General features: G+C 41.4%; 1 protein-coding gene across 2 annotated transcripts in view; it reads right to left on the minus strand.

The window, feature by feature from the left end:
• The window catches only part of stab1 (stabilin 1), a 182,097-nt gene that overhangs the window by 103,668 nt on the left and 61,979 nt on the right, over positions 1-16,450 (minus strand). For both annotated transcript variants that reach the window (XM_080891129.1, XM_080891128.1), the window contains 3 exons: positions 6,207-6,286; positions 5,990-6,115; positions 924-997 (listed from right to left, as the gene is read on the minus strand). In XM_080891129.1, coding sequence (XP_080747255.1) covers positions 924-997; positions 5,990-6,115; positions 6,207-6,286 — 280 coding nt within the window. The remainder of the gene's footprint in view (positions 1-923; positions 998-5,989; positions 6,116-6,206; positions 6,287-16,450) is intronic.

A 16,450-nucleotide genomic window follows, 5' to 3' on the forward strand; every position in this document is an offset into this window, starting at 1 on the left:
CACCTGCACTCTGACTCATCTCCACTGCTGATTGGCTGCTGGAGGATCACCTGCACTTGTTTAAAGCCAGAGAAAGCAGAGCACGGTGATGGGCTCTCTCCGTCTCACTCTCTCATTCACTCCACTTGTTTTTCTGCTTGTTTCAGTCTTCTCTATCAACTATTAGCCGAGTTGGGAGTTACCTGCAGTCTTGTTTTCTGTTTCGGTTCATTGACCTTGCCAATATTGGTTTAAGGCAGAAGCCAGAAACCAATGGCCATCTGGGCAGCTGGTTCCCGGGGTCCTTCCTCTATTGTTTTCTTATAACAGGCTGACATGTGTTCATTCTTTGTAATCCATCTTGTATTATTAAAAGCTTAAAATTAAAATCTTGAACAGAGGCAGTGTGGGACATGAATTTTAATAATTTTTATTGTTCTATCATTTTGGTTGTTAGCTTTTCAGTTATTTTTTGTTTGTAAAAAAAAAAGTGATTGTTGGATCTTGTATGACTTCTTTCATGTTGTTTCTTATCAATTAATTTTAACTTCACTATGAATCTAGATTATTCTGCTTTTTAGTAACTTCATATGCCAAATGAATTAACTAAATTAATTAATTCAATTAATTAAATGGATTAATATTAACAATAAAAGCACAAAAATATAACTGATAGAATTCAGGACACTAAAAATAACATTCAAAAACAATGGACAAATAATACAGAATTATAAAATTTAAAACTTTTTACTAATTTATGGAAAAAATATTAGTTTTGTGCCATGTATTTATTATTTTGTCACTGTCAGTCTGTTAAGAAAAAGCTATATAAGTATAAAAATGGCAAAGAAATAATTAAGAGAGGTTTATTAAGGGCCTCAGGTACAAAGTTAGCTCAGTGTTACTGGGGTCTGATGTTTTAATGCAGAACAGTGATGTCTTACAATGTTGGGTCCTGCTCTGATGCACTCCGCATTCTTGTGGCAGCCTCCATTGTTGATCAGACAGCCATCAATCTCTGCGAAGAAACCAAAGGATGGACACAAACATTTATTACATCACCTTGCTTTTTTCTGAGATATGCAAAATACATGCTGAATGAGGACCGATGATTTGAAAACATAGTTTTTTTGTTTTCACTTCATCGGTCAGGTACAAGGTACAAAAAATAGCAGGGAATACAGGTGAACTGTTTTCCACTGGATCAAAAAAATCATATAAAACCTTCCACTCAAAAAATACATAATGTGAGATTATTCTGTTATTATATGTTATCTTATAAATTCTCTGCCTCCTGCCTCGCATTCCAGCTTCGAAGTACAACTACTGGAGCTGTCCGGTTCCCCCCGGATCTTCTGTGCAGTGGTGTATCGACCTCCGAAGCGCAACAAGGATTTTATCCGTGAATTTGCTGATCTTTTAGGATTTATCTTTTTAAATTATGATCGTGTTCTTATTTGTGGTGATTTTAACATTCATATATGCTGTGAGGAGGACCTATTGGCTAAGGACTTTCTTGCTCTTATTGACTCTTTTAATATCACTCAGTGGGTGAGAAAATCAACCCACACTAAAGGGCATATGCTGGACTTGGTATTGTCGTATGGACTGGATATTTGCATCACGGACATTAATGATGCTGGGATTTCGGACCATTTCCCAGTTATGTTTGATGTTCAGTTATGCAATATGGAACTGAACTCTGAGGGTCCACTGAACCTATCGCGTCTGATTAATTCTGAGGCTGTTGCCCTTTTCTCTGCGGCCTTTGCTAAGTCTTTCTGTTATGATGACATCAGTAATGCACCTCTCTCGGTTGATGGCGTAGTCAACTCTTTTATTTCTACATGTTCTTCTATTTTGGACACTGTGGCTCCAGTAAAGACTAAACGCCGTAAAACCTCTCGCCAACTTTGGCTAAATGAATCCACCCTCGCTCTTAGACGTGAATGTCGTTGAGCTGAGAGGAGATGGAAAAAAGATCAACTTCAGGTGTACCTTGACATCCTGCATATGAGCCGGTCTAAATTTCAGAAGGCTGCCAAAATGGCAAAAACTTCTTTTTTGTCAAACATTATTGCGACTAATAGTCACAATCCTCGAGTTCTGTTCAAAATCTTTAACTCAGTGGTTAATCCCTGCTCTGATGTTTCGATGGGTGCCTCCCTGGCCCTCTGCGAAAAATTTCTAAATTATTTTATAGATAAAATCTCAGTGTTAAGGGCCCCACATTCTCCGGTAGTAAATCAAGCCCCAGTTTCTGAATGTTCAACGGTTTTTCAACAGTTTGAACCTGTGTCATTCTCGACTTTAAAGGAAATAATTAATAACCTGAGAAGCTCAAATTTTCTGCATGACATTATTCCTTCTCGTATCATTAAAGATGCATTGAATACAATCGGGACCTGTATCTTATTTTTAATGAACTCATCACTGTCATCTGGCTATGTTCCAACTGTCTTTAAACATGCAGTCATGCAACCTGTTATCAAGAAAAGTAGCCTTGATCGTAACACTCTAGCAAATTACAGGCCGATTTCTAAACTCCCCTTCATGTCAAAAGTTTTAGAGAAAATAGTGCTTCAACAACTACAGACCCACTTAGAGAGAAACGGTATAAGTGATAAATTCCAGTCTGGATTTAGACCGCGTCACAGCACCGAAACTGCCCTACTAAGAGTCTTCAATGACCTTCTTCTAATCGCCGACTCTGGGCGCTCTGCGGTCTTAGTTCTATTGGATTTGACTTCAGCCTTTGATACGGTTGACCATGATATCCTTTTGGCAAGATTGGAACAAGTAGTAGGCCTTAAAGGAAATGTTCTATCTTGGTTTAAATCATATTTCTCTGAGAGGTCGTTCTCTGTCATGATGGGAAAATATTCTTCTTCTTCTGCCCGTTTTCGCTGTGGTGTGCCCCAGGGCTCGGTATTGGGTCCTGTGTTGTTTTCTCTGTATATGCTGCCCTTGGGCTCCATTTTTGAAAAACATAATGTCTTTTTTCACTGCTATGCTGATGATATTCAAATCTACCTCCACCTGACTGGGGATGTTTCATCTTCACTACATCCTCTGTTTGATTGTCTGAGCGATGTCAAAGACTGGTTATCACGTAACTTTCTTACTTTAAATGAAAAGAAGACAGAAATTATTGTTTTTGATAGAAATATGCCTCTGGGACAACTGACTGGCACATTCGGGCCTGTTGCTAACCACCTTACTGATGCTGTTAGGAATCTTGGAGTTTTCATGGATAGTTCCTTCAAACTAGATAAACAGGTCTCTACTGTGGTAAAAACCAGCTTTCACCAACTACGCCTAATTTCTAAGGCTAAACCTTACATACCACACAAAGATCTGGAGAAACTCATTCATGCCTTCATCGCTTCAAGACTGGATTATTGTAATTCTCTCTACTTGGGCCTACAATCTTCTCTTCTTCAGCGTTTGCAGCTGGTCCAAAATGCCGCAGCACGTCTCTTGACCGGCACTAGAAAGTACGATTCTATCACCCCTGTTCTGGCAAATTTAAACTGGCTTCCTATTAAATACCGAATTGATTTTAAAATTTTGTTTACTTACAAAATTCTAAACAATATGGCACCTGACTACCTAGCTGATCTCCTCTGTCTGTATAGCCCTCAGAGAGCACTAAGATCATTGGGCCAACTGCTCTTAGTGCAACCTAGGTCTCGGCTGAAGACCAGAGGAGACTGTGCCTTTGCCGTTGCTTCACCCAGGTTATGGAATACTCTTCCTCTTCATATTCGCGCATCAGATTCCATTCAGTCTTTTAAATCACGTTTAAAAACGTATTTGTTTAACCTGGCATTCAAGGCAAATTAGGGTAATTTACATCTGGCTTTGCATTTAGATTATGTAATTATTTTATATTTTATTTATATCTGTAATTTATATTTTATATTGTGATTTTTATCTGTATCATGATTTTACTGGAAAGCACTTTGGTGTACTTTGGTCTTTAAAAATGTGCTATATAAATAAATTTTGATTTGATTTGATTTGTCAGCAGGAAGTCACCCCCCCCCCCCCCCCCCACACACACACACACACACACACACACACACACACACGCTCACACATGCATAAACACACAGACGCAGTGTTTTAACCTTTTGTGACCATAAGGGGGTTTTACAATGGGTGTTTGTGTAAACTGTGTGTCACAGAATAAAAAGGCTGCAAGCGGGGGTTGGGGTCGGAGTCGTTTGAGACCGAGGACAGAGTGCTGTTGTTCCCCTTGCTATAGCAGGTGAAAATCGATCGATCACTGTTCTTTCTTGCTTTCTGAAGTAGCGGGCCTGCTGAGGTGCAGACCCAACACGGTGTACTAAACATGAGTAATCAATGTACTATGTCCGCATGTATGGAAGGTGTCGCCCTGACACCCTGAACCATTTTTGTTCACGCTTTGAAACAGAAAACTGGCAGCAGAGAGACGATCTACCTTTCTGAGCTAGAGGAGCAGTAATTGCCTCTTCAGGTGAGCTCTACACTGAGGAAAACCAACACCAGCAAGGCTGCAAGACCGGACAGGGTGTCAGATCAGACTGTGAAGTGTGAAATTTGCTGACCAATCTGTAGTTTCTCCGGGGGGGTTTCAGACAGTTTCAACCTGTCACATCAGGTTGCTGTCTGCCCCAAATCTTTCATTATTGCCTCTGTGTCTAAAAAGTCAGCTGCCACCTGCAATGTGATTACTGCACTGTTGCACTGACCTCAGTATATGCAGCACTTCAAGGACATCATCCCTGCTGGTATTGAGAGCCATCAGTTCACCTATACAGGGAACCAATGCACAGAGGATACAGTCTCAATAGCACACAGCCTGGCGTCACCTGCAGCTGAAGTCAACGAATAGCATCGTTGACTTCAGCTGCCTTTAATATGGTAATCCTGGATAAACTACCACTGAAGCTTCACAACATGGTGTTGTCCACTTCGATGTGCTCCTGAATCAAGGACTTTCTCACCGGTAGGCCTCAGGTGATGAGAATAAGGGACTGTACATCAGCCACTGTGTGCTCAGCCCAGCTCTCACATGACTGTAGTGTCATTCACTGTTCAAATACCTTTGTGAAGTTTGCAGACACCACCATAGAGGGTCTCATGTCAGATAATGAGACTCTCTACAGAGAGGAGCCCCTGTACCTGCCATTACTGTGTTTACCTCTGCAGCAACGATCAAAACCAGGTGTGAAAATGAACCCGGGTTCAATTTAAACGGACTAAACAGCAAAGGTTTGAAAGCACGGCAGAAGAGGGAGAGCTGACAAGACAAACACAGGCTGTCAAAATATCATTAATGCTACATCCGAGGAAAAGGAAATAACAACACTTAACAGGAAGTGAAAATGAGAGTCATGGAAACATAACAGGAAAATGTGAATGAAAGAAGCCACAAAAATAACTTGGCAAGAACCCAGGACTGTGATACAGCTGTTTACTGATGCAGTTTTTAGCCGTGCTGTATTTTTCCTGGAGTCAGTGTTTGAGAACATGGATTGACATGTGATGAATTTACTGAGATTTTCTTTGTTCTGGTGGTTGATTTTGTCATCGTTGTTTGAAATAAATAAATAGTGTAATCGTATAGGAAAACTGTAACAACTTAGACCTTGCCTATGCTTGTATTGCATCATGTGTGCAAAGGCAATTACATGAAATAGTTAAATCTATTGTCCATTATATACTTGTGTTTTTCAATTCTGTTTTACTGGGAGTATTTTTAACTGTAAGTGTCTGTACTACCCACAGATTTTCCTTTTTAAAAACATATACGGATAAAACCTTCACTACTAGCCAGTACTGACATTGGCCAAAAAACAGAGGAAAAAAGTTTAGGACCTTTATTGATTCTTCTTCTGTCTGAAATCATTACTTGAAGGCGACTTCAGCATTTCCAATAATGTCTAAGAACTTTGATCTACAAAACCTCTTGGTCTTGGTGGATTTATAGAGGTCCAGGTTAGGGTTTAGGACCACATACCGAGGCAGATGACCCCATCTCCAGTGTACCCCTGTTTACAGGTACAGGTCCTCATTCCCGCTGCCACTTTGGTACAAACGGCAAACTCTGAGCATCCGCCGTTAGACCGGCTGCACAAATCCAGCTCTGAGAGACAGAAAGAGAAAGATGAGGAGAGCGTAATCACACTAAAAGACAGGTTTAATGACGCTGTGTGTGTGTGTGTGTGTGTGTTTGCCTTTGCAGTAGGTTCCGTTTCCTTCATATCCAGCCGTGCACACGCAGACGGCAGCTGTTCCCTGTGGCCCTGTTATGCAGCTGCAGCAGAAAAACAAACGGCTCAATATGTGTTTCACATTTTTACTGAAGCTGAGAGCTGTGACTAATAATTTCTATCATTACAAATCATATTTGTGAACAGCGCCCTGCATTACTGTTTATATTCTGTAGTTTTCTTCGCATCATTGATCCTATTACCAGCACAGAATTGAATTTCTAGCCTAACACATATCTCACTGCCGTGGTGCTCCACTGTTGTCAAAAAAGGATTAAAAACACTCAGTGAGCTACTGTTACAACGGACCACATGTCCTTTCATTACTATGAACACACGATGAAAACACTATAGACTCAATCTCACAGACTAGCCCCATCAAACAAACTTACAAAAACCCATCCATCATATAATAAAAGCACATCTCTACAGATTTTTTTAAACACGTTTTTAACATTTAGGGCAATCCAATAATGAAGTGTCTGTGTATTTTAATGCTAAAAAATTATCTGCAAGGTGGTCATTATCTTATGCCTGATCCGTGTATGTTTATGCAGCCCTTCAAGCAGAGCCTTTCTGATTTTATCTTGTCCAGTTCTGAAGCATGACATCTTATTATTTTAAAATCAGATATCACCAATGACGGATGTATTCGACTGATAAACCAAGGGCCCGATACGCCGATAGAGATTTATGGTCTCTATGGGTGACCCCCTTCATTCAGGGGGTCGCCCCCTCCTGGCCATTAGAAAGAATGCATGTTTAAGGGACTTCTACATGGTGCCTTAAAACCACTGGTCCCAAACCCACAGGCCACTGGTCTGTGAGTCGTTTGGTACCAGGCTGCGAGAGTTGAAGCTCAGGTGTATAACTTGTGGTTTTCAGGGTTTTTATCAGTTTTTATCATTATTTTTTTTTAAATCGTTTTTATCGTAAACTCTGTTTCCCTGGGTCTTTCTTTACGGATAAATCTTCTTTTTGGTAACGGTACTGGTTTTATTTTGTTGTATTTATCTCCAACACCTTAAAGGCCGGTCTGTGAAAATTTTGTCGGACATAAACCGGTCCGTGGCGCAAAAAACGTTTGGGACCACTGCCTGTATCAAATTACAGATTTAGACCATCCTTTGCCCTCCTGTATCCCCTGCTGCATTTGGCAAACAGGAAGCTCCGGTAAATCTCTGCCTTCATCCAGCTACTTCAGTCAGCAGTGAAATCATCAATAAATGTAATTTCATCTTCACTGGCAGCAATGAGAAAACCTCCAGCATTTTTGAAAAAAAAGAGGTGCTGCTTTGGGTCAGGAGCAGTTCTTTTCACTGCTTCCATAACAGAGCTTTTGTGGACTGCAGCTTGGCCTGCCTGTTTTTGTGTCAAGGTCACAGAGTGCCTCAGGTGCATTCCTCATGTGTCTGGCAGCCCGGCCCTCCTCTCACTCCCCCGGAGCCCTGATTGCTGATCAGCACACTGCACACCTGCTCATCAACTCTGCAGCATATCAAGCCTGGTTCTTCATCACTCATCACCAGGTTGTTATTTCAGCCGGTGCTTGATGAAAGTTCTTCACCATCATGAACTCTGTGCATTTGACTCTTGTGTTGATTCTGATAGTCGAACTAATCTGCTACCCATCTCATGCGCCTGCCAGCCAAACCAGACATGATCTCACCCCCTGCCTTCATCTCCACTCAGCACTAGTTCCCCACCCACCAGCTTCCCTCAACCCTCCCCTGCTGTAATCCTCCTCCACCTCCATCCACCTCCACTCCCTGACTGCAAACAATAAACTCTTTCTTATTCCTTCTACCTTCGATTCTCACTGTTGATCCTAAAGTCAGGAATGCACACAGGTATGTGTCGGCGATCTCACCCAGATTAAGAAACAAAAAACAAAAATCACACTGGCAGCAGAAAGTTCCATCTGTACAGACGTGGCGCATATTTTTAGTGACGGAGAACAGAGAGCTGCTTCCAAAATACGCTGCGATACATCTGTCAGGATGTGGGCGCAGAAGGGACCCTAATGCAGGACAAAGTTAAACAAAAATTAAAAACGCATTTACTGGCTGATGCACAGTCCAGAAATAAACAAAGCCTGCAAAATGGGAACCAAAACCACAAAGCAGAAATCTAACTAAACACTGAGATCTTGGAAAACAGGAGAAACATAAGCAGCACAACAGGGAGCATTAGTGAACAATCTGGCAAAGTCAAAGTTAAACACTGGACTATGCAGAATATATATACCTTAGGGACTAAATGCGGATCAGAAACAGGAGGGGAAGGAGATGAAAATAAAAGTAATTGAAAAAACTTGTAAACAGTGGACTAACTAACTTAATAACAGACAGCGAAGCACCAAAGACTCAAATCATAACTAAGCTAAGAACTAGAATAGGAACTGATGCTTAAAATAACTACGGAGTAATAACGAAATCAAACAGGAACGCAAACTTCAACCAATACCGATCAAAGCTCTAAAACTCAAAAGCTGCAAATAAAAACCCACACAAATATAACAGCATCTGATCGACTCAGTAGTATGTTCTTGAGTAGTATGTTCATGTACTAATTCACTCAGTAGTATGTTCATGAGGGAACATTTCCTGGTTGAAACATGAGGATTTTCCGCCTCTGACCAGGCGGGATTTATGGCCGGCAGGCACTCATATGACAATTCAAGACGCCTCTTGAATATTATCCATACATCGTGCAACTCAATTCCGGAGGTTGTGGTATCTCTTGACGCGGAGAAAGCTTTCGACCGCGTCGAGTGGAGCTTCCTCTATGAGGTGATGGATAGGTTTGGCTTAGGGGCTGACTTTATTCTCTGGGTTAAGCTACTATATTCCTCACCATCCACCTGTATTCGTACTAACAACAACTTGTCTTTGCCTTTTCCACTTGAAAGGGGCACTGTGGTGATGTGTGGGTGTTCATGTGCCAATGGGGTTTTGCCAGTAGGGGGCGCTGTATTTGAGAGGGCTCATGAATGCCTCTATAAAAGAAGACTGACTTGTGAATGAAACAATAAACAATAAAAATGTTTGAAGCAGACGCTCGCGAAACACAAGTGGATGCTGTGTAATTATTCAAAGCTATACGAAGACAACACATGGTACCAGGAGTAAAAGTGGGAGAGCGGAAGCGATAAATAGCTCAAAGTTCTGTTTGAGATGGAAAGTTTGAAGCCTCCGGAAGGACTGAAACTGGTGGGGAATGTGGACGGCAACTGGCGGTGTTTTAAGCAGCAGTTTGAGCTGTACATGGCTGCCATGGGACTGGACTCTAAACCCGATGCCAGGAAGATTGCATTGCTGCTCACGGTAGCTGGTCCTCAAGCCATTGAAGTCTTCAACACGTTTGAGTTTGAGGAAGTTGGTGACAGGAATAAGTATGACAGAGTGATTGAAAAGTTTGATGCACACTGTTCACCACAGAAGAACACAGTATATGAAAGGTATGTTTTCCGATCTCGGATGCAGCAACCAGAAGAGACTTTTGATTGCTTTGTGACTGATTTGAAGCTGAAGGCACAGTCATGTGATTTTGGAGAGCTGAAAGATTCTATGGTTCGTGATCAAATTGTGTATGGGATCCATGATAAACGGACTAGAGAACGGCTGCTCAGAGATTCCAAGTTAACTCTGGATGAAGCAGAAAGACTGTGTCATGCGAGTGAGTTAGCCCTGCAGCATGCAAAGACATTTAATGAGACGAGCGTCGCTGCAGTACCTGATAGTGCAAGAATAGCTGTGGTTAAAAAGAAAATGAGGAAGAATATGTCGCAGAAGCCCAGCAATGATGATACAGTGTACTCCTGTAAGCGATGTGGTAGCAGACATGAACCTAGACAGTGTCCAGCTTATGGCAAAAGATGTTTGAAATGCGATGGAAAAAATCATTTTGCCAAACAATGTCTGTCGAAACCCAAACCCAAATCAGTGCATGTAGTTGAAGAGACTGACTTAAGCGAGACTTTCTTTGTGGGCATAGTGTCACTTGAGGATGTAAAAAGTGAGCATAACGAAGCAGAGGATAGTGAGCGATGCTCAGATTATGAAGACACGTGGATTGTTTCACTCCCAATACAAGGAGCTTTGGTGGCACTAAGGATTGATACAGGTGCGCAGGCGAACCTAATCAGCATGACAGAGATCCATGCCATGAAACCAAAGCCCAAAATAATAAAGAAAAGAGTACCTCTAAAAGACTACAATGGAAAGTATATTGAGAGCAGTGGTCAATGCAGGCTTAAAGTGACAATAAAACATAAAGATTATGATGTATTGTTTAATGTTGTTCCAGAAGGTCGTGAATCACTGCTGGGTGGCGTGACATCCAAAAGATTGAACCTAGTAGAAAGAGTGTATCACATCAGCTGTCCAGAAACAGAAAGTGGACAGCGAGGAGCAGTTGACTCCATTGTACAGCATTATGAGGATATCTTCAAAGGTTTGGGATGTCTACCATGCAAATACAGTATCCAGCTGAAAGAGGATGCAAAGCCAGTGATCCATGCACCACGTAGAGTCCCCGCTCCACTGAAGGACCGTTTAAAGAAAGAACTTAACAGGATGTTACAGTTGCAGGTCATTACAAAAGTGGAAGAACCGACTGCGTGGGTAAACTCAATGGTGTGTGTGGATAAAAGGAATAAAAACAATGATTTGAGAATATGCATGGACCCTGGCGATTTAAATCAAGCCATAAAACGTGAGCACTACCAGATACCAAAGCGTGAAGAGATTGCAAGTGAAATGGCAGGCGCCAAATACTTTTCAAAGCTAGATGCAGCACAGGGTTTTTGGCAAATAAAGCTGGACGAGAAAAGTTCAAAATACTGTACTTTCAATACACCTTTTGGCAGGTATAGATTCCTCAGAATGCCATTTGGCATAATCTCAGCATCTGAGATTTTTCATCGTGCCATGGACAACATGTTAGAGGGTTTACAAGGTGTTTGCTGTTATGTTGATGATGTGGTTATATGGGGCTCCACCCTACAAGAACATAATGAAAGACTGGTGAAGGTGCTGCAGCGGATGAGGGAGAATGGATTAAAGCTAAATCGTGACAAGTGTCATTTTGGTGTGAAGGAAATAACATTTCTGGGAGACAAATTCTCTGCTGGAGGTATTGAGCCAGATGAAAGAAAAGTAAAAGCCATCGCAACAATGCCACGCCCGACAGATAAGAGAGGTGTGCTCAGAGTGATGGGAATGATAAACTTTGTAGGAAAATTCATACCTAACTTGTCAGTGAGAACATCAGCACTAAGGGAGTTACTTCGTGATTCCATAGAATTTAAATGGTCAGCGAGGCATGAACAAGAATGGAATGATTTAAAAACCACACTGACAACGCGCCCAGTGCTTGCATATTATGATCCAACTAAGAGTCTGAAAATCTCAACAGATGCCTCAAAGGATGGGCTTGGAGCTGTTTTACTTCAAGCTGAAGAGGGGAGTTGGAAACCAGTTGCTTATGCTTCTAGATCCATGACTAAGTCTGAAGCTAGATATGCTCAGATTGAGAAAGAATGTCTCGGACTGGCATATGGACTTGATATTTTTCACTGTTATGTTTATGGTCTTCCTACCTTTACAGTTGAGACAGATCATCGTCCTTTGGTGTCAATCATTAAGAAACATCTGAACGAGATGTCGCCGAGGATTCAACGTCTCATGATGAAACTGCAAAGGTACAGCTTTGACTTGATATACACACCAGGAAAGCATTTAGCTTTAGCGGATGCACTGTCGCGAGCATCAGAGGTGTGTCACGCAAGCTCCACTGAGAAAGAAGTAGACGATCATGTTAATATGATAGTGGAGTCTCTGCCAGTGTCTGACGCAAAGATAAAACAAATATGCGAGGAGACAGCTGCAGACAGGGAGCTGCAAACGGTGATGGAAAATATCCAAGGAGACTGGCCCAAAGGGTCTTGTTCAAAGTATTATCATGTTAGATCGGCGCTCAATGTGGTAGATGGACTGCTGTTGAGAGGCAATAGGATTGTGATACCACATAGTCTGAGACAGCTGATACTTCAAAGAATACATGAGGGACATCTGGGAATAGAAAAGTGTAAAAGGAGAGCTAGAGACACTGTGTACTGGCCTGGCATTAATAAAGACATTGAGACCATGGTCGGAAAGTGTGAAACATGTAACAAGTTTCAGAGCAGACAGGCAAGAGAACCCATGATGATTCCTGAACTTCTTACAGCGCCTTGGAGGAAAGTCGGAACAGATTTATTTCATTTTAATGGGAAAGACTATCTGTTGGTGATAGATTATTACTCTAACTTTCCTGAGATTGCTCTGCTTACAAGTACAACTGCTAATAATGTGATCACACATGTGAAGTCTATCTTTTCCAGGCACGGAATACCTGAAACTGTCATTAGTGACAATGGTCCTTGCTATAATTGCAAAGAATGGCAGAATTTCGCAAGAGAATACGGCTTTAAACATGTCACATCAAGTCCTCAACATCCACAGGCAAATGGCAAGGCTGAAAAAGGAGTGCATATCATCAAGCAGCTTCTGAAGAAGGCTACAGACAGTCGATCAGATCCTTATTTAGCTATGCTGAGCTACAGGACTGCTCCTCTTGACTGTGGTTTATCCCCTGCAGAATTGCTGATGAATCGTAAGCTACACACAACTTTGCCCTGCTATGCAGAAAGCAAGCAGAGTGAAGAAATTATAAAAAAGCAAGAATATCTGAAATGGAAGCAAAAACTGCAATACGACAAGGGAACAAGAGCACTTGGATTGCTTGCAAAGGATGATGTAGTGAGAATCCAAGATCAGAATGCATGGAGCAGGAAAGCCATTGTTCTTCAGGAAGCAGGTCCGAGATCATATGACGTAAGAACTGAAGAAGGTCATGTGTTCAGAAGGAACCGTCGTAACTTGCTGAAGACTAAAGAGACATTTCAGGAGGAACAATATGGTGAGGAAGATGAAAATGTTAATGTGTCACATGCAGAGACAGTGTCTGGTTTAAAACCACTGGATGGACATGAGCATGTGGAGAAAAGTGCAGTTGTTTCAGAACCTGTATTGAGGAGGTCAGAGCCCAGTTAGGCTTAATCTGTAAAGCTATGACTGGATTTGTTTTTATCTTATATTCTGATGGTGTTGAGAGAAAAAAAAATATTGTTGTAATACAAATATGTGTATATGTTGATTCGTGGGACCTATGTTGTCAGAGAAAGGGGGATGTGGTGATGTGTGGGTGTTCATGTGCCAATGGGGTTTTGCCAGTAGGGGGCGCTGTATTTGAGAGGGCTCATGAATGCCTCTATAAAAGAAGACTGACTTGTGAATGAAACAATAAACAATAAAAATGTTTGAAGCAGACGCTCGCGAAACACAAGTGGATGCTGTGTAATTATTCAAAGCTATACGAAGACAACACAGGCACTTGGCAAGGGTGCCCTCTCTCACCCCTCCTATTCGCCATTGCTATCGAGCCTCTTGCAATATGGCTGCGTTCAGAGGATAGATTTAAAGGCATTACAAGGTTCGGTGTGACTCACAAACTCTCCCTTTATGCAGATGACTTGCTCCTATACATTTCTGATCCTCTAAACTCATTCCCGGTGCTTTTTGACATACTGGACCAATATGGTACACTGTCAGGATATAAGGTCAATTATCAAAAAAGCGAGTTGCAACCCCTCAATTCCCTGGCCAGAGCTCTTCCCCACTCAATAGTGCCTTTTAAGTGGACAGAAACTGGATTTAGATATTTGGGGGTTTTTATTTCCTCTTCTATACATAAAATGATGAGGGAGAATTTTCTATCCCTACTAGAAAATGTTGGGAAAGATTGTGACTGTTGGACTTCTCTACCATTGTCAGTGGCAGGGAGAGTTAACCTGATAAAGATGAGTGTCCTCCCAAAATTCTTGTATCTTTTTCAACATGTCCCGATTCTTCTTACCAAGGCATTTTTTTGACAAGTTAGAAAAGATTCTGTCACATTTCATATGGGGAGGGAAACAAGCTAGTCGCAAGTCTATTCTTCAGTCCACTAAAAGTGACGGTGGTCTTGGTCTGCCCAATTTTAGACACTACTATTGGGCAGCTAACATACAAAAACTTTTATATTGGGTTCATAACGACCCCCTTGCAACAGCCTGGGTACAAATGGAAACTGCATCTAGCTGTTACTCATTATCATCAATACTCAGCTCACCACTCCCTTTTTCCTCCAACCTTTGTTGGGGATAATCCAATAGCTAAGGAAACGGTAACTATTTGGCAATAGTTCAGAAAATACTTCGGGCTACTTGGACCGTCTTTGCTAACGCCTTTATCAAAAAATTTTAATTTTGTACCTTCAAACACTGATGCGGCCTTTAGCAGTTGGAAAGATAACGGACTTAGGACTGTTAAGGACTTGTACAGTCAGGACACCTTTCTATCTTTTGCTGACCTATCGTCTAAATACAACCTGCCTAATTCCAACTTTTTTCGTTATCTTCAGGCTAGAAATTTTGTAAAAACGCAGTTCCCTCACTTTCCCAATCGGCCTCCAGAAACAAATCTGGATATCCTGCAGACGAACCCTCATCAAAACAGACTGATATCAGCCTTGTATAAAATACTAGATGCTTTGGTCCCCAAATCCATTTCTCATATTAAGCTGAGATGGGAGGAAGAGCTTCAGACAACCCTGCCAGAACAGCAGTGGGATTGTGCTTTGAAATTGATTCACTCGTCCTCAATTTGTGCTCGTCATACTTTGATTGAGTGCAAGGTGGTCTATAAAGTACACTATACAAACGCAAAATTATCTAAAATCTATCCAACCATCAGTGATGCCTGTAGCAGATGCGGACTATCGCCTGCCAACCATGTCCACATGTTTTGGTCTTGTTCGAAACTGAGTGCATTTTGGAGGAATATATTCGACACACTTAGCCAAGCATATGGCCAGACTGTCCTTCCTAACCCACTCTCCGCAATTTTTGGCATTCCTCCCGACTTGAACTTATCTGGTCCCCTCAAACAGGCCCTAGCCTTTACCACTTTACTGGCCCGGAGGCTTATTCTGTTGAAGTGGAAGCTTCCCCACCCCCCAACTCATGATCATTGGGTGAGAGATGTACTCTTTAACTTAAAGTTGGAAAAACTTAGATTCTCTCTAAAAGGTTCTATTAGGGAATTTAACAAAATCTGGAAATCATTTCTCTTGCTGGTGGACACCATTACTTTACTTCCTGAGTCTGAAGTGAACTGAGCGAAGCTACATTATAATGGGGTTTTTTTTGTTTGTTTTTTTGTTTTGTCTTTTTTTGAATCTTATTTATACCTTATCTATTTGTTTTTCCTTTTGTTTTGTTTGGTCCTTTCTCTGCTTTTGTTTTCTCTGTTTTTGCTTTGTTTGTTTTTGTTTGTTTGTTTGGTTGGTTGTGGGGTGGGGGGGGTGGTTGTGGTTGTTGTTGTTTTTTGGGGGTTATGCTTGTTATGTGTATGGGTCCTGAGATGTTGTTGTTTTTTTGTTTTGTTTTTGTTTTTTGTGTGTGTGTGGGCAGAGACTGGTTCTCTGCGGTGTTTTGTCTAGTGTGGACCTGGTAGGGGGAGAATTCGGGTTGGGGGGTTGGAGGGTATAATGGACATACCACTGTTCTGAAATCAAGATTGACTTAGCTGTTGCTAACTTTGTATGTCATTGTTGAAATCAATAAGACAAAGTTGGAAGAAACATGAGGATTTTCCTGGAAAACTCTCTTTCATGGTTGACAAATAATGGGAAGTGGGGGGGTTGTTTTATTGCCACAGAACGTATAAAACACTGATGTCACCCACAGGTTTGTGAAGTCCTGTTTTGAAGCTTTGAGATGAGATCTTGGCATTTGGAAACCAGATATTGCAACAAGGGGTTGATCTGACTGAAATGACACACTCACTAACTAATTTAGATTTTTTTAGTTTCGATTCTAATTATGCAAACTGCAGAATTCTTACCCTTTCACTCCACTCATTTGTTAGCTCAACTCAGGGTCCGTTATGTTTTTCTTTTTACATTCTTCTTTGTTAGATGGCATCATTTGATATTTTTCTGACATCTCTTATCATTTCTATGCTGATGACATTCAGCTGTGTATGTCTTTACAGCCTCAACAGTTGACTTTGAATACACTGTCCACCTTATGTGACTGCTTACCACAGATAAGTGAGAAGACT

This window comes from Rhamphochromis sp. 'chilingali' (assembly GCF_963969265.1).
Source record: "Rhamphochromis sp. 'chilingali' genome assembly, chromosome: 9".
In the NCBI taxonomy this organism is placed as follows: domain Eukaryota; kingdom Metazoa; phylum Chordata; class Actinopteri; order Cichliformes; family Cichlidae; genus Rhamphochromis; species Rhamphochromis sp. 'chilingali'.